Source organism: Mesoplodon densirostris, chromosome 3 (assembly GCF_025265405.1).
Source record: "Mesoplodon densirostris isolate mMesDen1 chromosome 3, mMesDen1 primary haplotype, whole genome shotgun sequence".
Lineage (NCBI taxonomy): Eukaryota > Metazoa > Chordata > Mammalia > Artiodactyla > Ziphiidae > Mesoplodon > Mesoplodon densirostris.
Window position 1 is genome coordinate 120,474,417 of NC_082663.1, and position 3,782 is coordinate 120,478,198.

A 3,782-nucleotide genomic window follows, 5' to 3' on the forward strand; every position below is an offset into this window, starting at 1 on the left:
CTCTGTATCTAAGAATCTGACTCTAATACTATTTGACCTCCTTAATATTTTAATGTGGGTTCACACTGTAAAAGGACTTACAACAAAGCAAGATGCCTCTTTATTCAACTGTATTACTGTTTGCACACCAGTGTAAAAAAATAGAACCTGAGACCAGGTGGTACAGAACACCTTACATAAACTTTTTGCATCATCATAAATTTCTCACATACTTGGAAATAAACAGATAAAACTATTATGAATTATAATTTTATAAGAGTTTATCTCCCCTGTTTAGATTATGACAAAGGGGAAATGGAGTTCTTTAAGTTCCACTTGTAAGGGTATGGGGAGAGGAAGATATCCCCTTGCTTTGTGCTCACAATTATTCTAGCTCATGCAATGTAATGGAATAACCTATACCTTCAGCCATTTAATGGAATAACAAAACTTTTAAAAGCTCTATACACCTTTTTAAAGGGCTTACATTTGGACACTTCCAAAATAGGCTGACTTGAGACTACAGTATTAGTTTCTCAATAAGGACGCTGGGTGGCGCTGCTGGCTAAGACTGTGAATAAGGAGCCGTAAAGAGCTCCCTTGTTCCTTTGTTGCCAGACGAAATCAACACCACACAGAAGAAGCTTTGCCAGCCGTGCTGGGTTACCAACGAGTTTGGGTAGCGATATACTAAACGACTTTAAGATTAAAGGCAATTTTGTGAAGATTCTACCAAGCAAGAAGTCAGAATTTAATACCTCGGGTCTTTTTGTGGTTGCTGAAGGGATTGGATGTAAGCACTCTGGCCCCAACATGGAGACGCTAGAGAGAATTCAACAAAACAGGCAAGTGATGACCTTTATTTTGATGGTATTCTTGTCTCAGGCTCACCCTGCACCTATTCGTTATTCTGTGCTGGAAGAAACAGAGAGCGTCTCCTTTATAGCCCATTTGACCAAGGACCTGGGCCTGGGAATTGGGGAGCTGGCCGCCCGGTCGGCCCAGGTGGTGTGTGACGATGACAAGCAGCGCTTGCTGCTAGATCGCCAGACTGGAGATTTGCTTTTGAGGGAGAAACTAGACCGGGAAGATATATGTGGCCCCGTTGAACCCTGTGTGCTGCATTTCCAAGTGTTCCTGGAAACTCCGGTGCAATTTTTTGAAGGAGAACTATTAATCCAGGACGTAAATGACCACTCCCCAGTATTCCCGAATAGGGAAATGCTCCTGAAAATACCGGAAAACAGCCAGCCAGGGACTGTTTTTCCGTTGAAATTAGCTCAGGATTTGGATGTGGGCAGCAATGGTCTTCAAAAATACACTATCAGCCCCAATTCTCATTTTCACGTTGTCACTCGAAATCATAGTGAGGGCAAGAAATATCCAGATTTGGTGCAGGACAAAGCACTGGATCGAGAGGAGCAGCCTGAGTTCAGCTTAACCCTCATGGCGCTGGATGGTGGGTCTCCACCTAGGTCTGGCACCAGCATGTTACGAATCCTGATCATGGATGTCAATGACAATGCTCCTGAGTTTGTGCACACTCCATATGAGGTGCAGGTTCTGGAAAACAGCCCCCTAGACTCCCCAATACTTACTGTTTTAGCTAGGGATGTAGATGCTGGAAACTTTGGGGCTGTTTCCTATGGCTTGTTCCAAGCATCAGAGGAAATTAAACAAACTTTCTCAATAAATGAAATCACAGGAGAAATCCGACTGACAAAGATATTGGATTTTGAACAAATTAAATCTTACCACGTGGAAATTGAGGCTACAGATGGAGGAGGCCTTTCCGGAAAAGGCACTGTAGTCATAGAGGTGGTAGATGTGAATGACAACGCCCCTGAACTTACCATACCTTCACTCACCTGCTCCATCCCAGAAAATGCTCCTGAGACTGTAGTCTCCATCTTCCGAATTCGAGATAGAGACTCCGGAGACAATGGAAGGATGGTTTGCTCTATTCCAGGTAATCTGCCATTCATTCTAAAACCGACTTTAAAGAATTTCTACACCCTGGTAACAGAGAGCCCGTTGGACAGAGAGAGCAGAGCCGAGTACAACATCACCATCACCGTCACAGATATGGGAACCCCCAGGCTGAAAACCGAGCACAACATAACCGTGCTGGTGGCCGACGTCAACGACAACGCCCCCGCCTTCACCCAGACCTCCTACACCCTGACCGTCCGCGAGAACAACAGCCCCGCCCTGCACATCGGCACTGTCCGCGCCACAGACAGAGACGCGGGCGCCAACGCCCAGGTCACCTACTCGCTGCTGCCGCCCCTCGACCCGCACGTGCCCCTGGCTTCCCTGGTGTCCATCAACCCGGACAACGGCCACCTGTTCGCCCTGAGGTCCCTTGACTACGAGGCCCTAAGAGCGTTCGAGTTCCGCGTGGGCGCCGCCGATCGCGGCTCGCCCGCGCTCAGCAGCCAGGCGCTGGTGCGCGTGCTCGTGGCGGACGACAACGACAACGCGCCCTTCGTGCTGTACCCGCTGCAGAACGCCTCGGCGCCCTGCACCGAGCTGGTGCCCAGGGCGGCCGAGGCGGGCTACCTGGTGACCAAGGTGGTGGCGGTGGACGGCGACTCGGGCCAGAACGCCTGGCTGTCGTACCAGCTGCTCAAGGCCACGGAGCCCGGGCTCTTCGGCGTGTGGGCGCACAATGGCGAGGTGCGCACGGCCCGACTGCTGAGCGAGCGTGACGCGGCCAAGCACAGGCTGGTGGTGCTGGTCAAGGACAACGGCGAGCCGCCGCTCTCGGCCAGCGTCACGCTGCACCTGCTGCTGGTGGACGGCTTCTCGCAGCCCTACCTGCCGGCCCCGGAAGCGGAAGCGGCGGACGCGGCCCCGGCCGCCCCACTCACCGTCTACCTGGTGGTCGCCTTGGCGTCGGTGTCGTCGCTTTTCCTCTTCTCGGTGCTGGTGTTCGTCGCGGTGCGGCTGTGCAGGAGGGGCGGGGCGGCCTCGGTGGGTCGCTGCTCGGTGCCCGAGGGACCCTTTCCGGGCCACCTGGTGGACGTCAGCGGCACGGGGACCCTGTCCCAGAGCTACCAGTACGAGGTGTGTCTGACGGGAGACCATGAAACCGGTGAGTTCAAATTCCTGAAGCCAGTATTTCCCAAACAGTTGGTTCAGAACACAGAGAGAGAAATTAAAAGAAAGCCCCAACTGCAGGAATAGTTTTGTTCGGTTAAGTGTCATATTTGGTCAAGTGAGCCTCTCAAGTTTGTTAAACCTGACTCACATTGCGTTACTTTATCTTGAGATTGTTTTGTTGTATAAATATGTATATCTCTACTGCAAACTTATGCATGTCTCTGTGCTAAATCTTCCTTTTATTAATATTCATTGGATTTAGCATTTTTAGTTACACTTGATATTATGTATTTCTCCATATTTGACCTTCTCTTGATGATTAATCTTTCCAAAACTATAAATTACTCAAGTAGTGTAAGAAGAAATTTTATCTAAAGGAACTTCTTGGTTAATGTCTTTTCAAGGAAACATTTTAAAGCTTCTGTGTAATCTTATATTTCTCTATATTTTTGGTGCTTGTCTTTACCACATAGCCTTATATTTGCAAGGCCAGAATGTTTGAAATTATTTGTAGCTACCTAGACCTTTCTTGTTCACTATTCTACCAGGCTATGCCCCCCTGAATAGCCATGAACGTATAAATTAGCATACTTGTTTCTCCCAAATTGTACCTAAACATGCACTTTATTAAATTATTGATACACTACAGTTGTGACCATATCCCATTGTGAGCACTGTATATGCTAGAGATTATCTTG

At 48.7% G+C, this 3,782-nt stretch overlaps 1 protein-coding gene across 1 annotated transcript; it reads left to right on the plus strand.

Annotated features, from left to right (window-relative positions):
* The first annotated feature begins 624 nt into the window (after positions 1-624).
* Positions 625-3,168, plus strand: LOC132486852 (protocadherin beta-4). The gene has a single exon (XM_060094426.1). The coding sequence runs from the start codon at positions 793-795 to the stop codon at positions 3,166-3,168; it is 2,376 nt and encodes a 791-aa protein (XP_059950409.1). The 5' UTR covers positions 625-792.
* The last annotated feature ends 614 nt before the right edge of the window (positions 3,169-3,782 follow it).

What these genes read in the sequence shown, in the direction of transcription:
- LOC132486852 (XM_060094426.1), top strand. Translation starts at nt 793, where the DNA reads ATGGAGACGCTAGAGAGAATTCAACAAAACAGGCAAGTGATGACCTTT.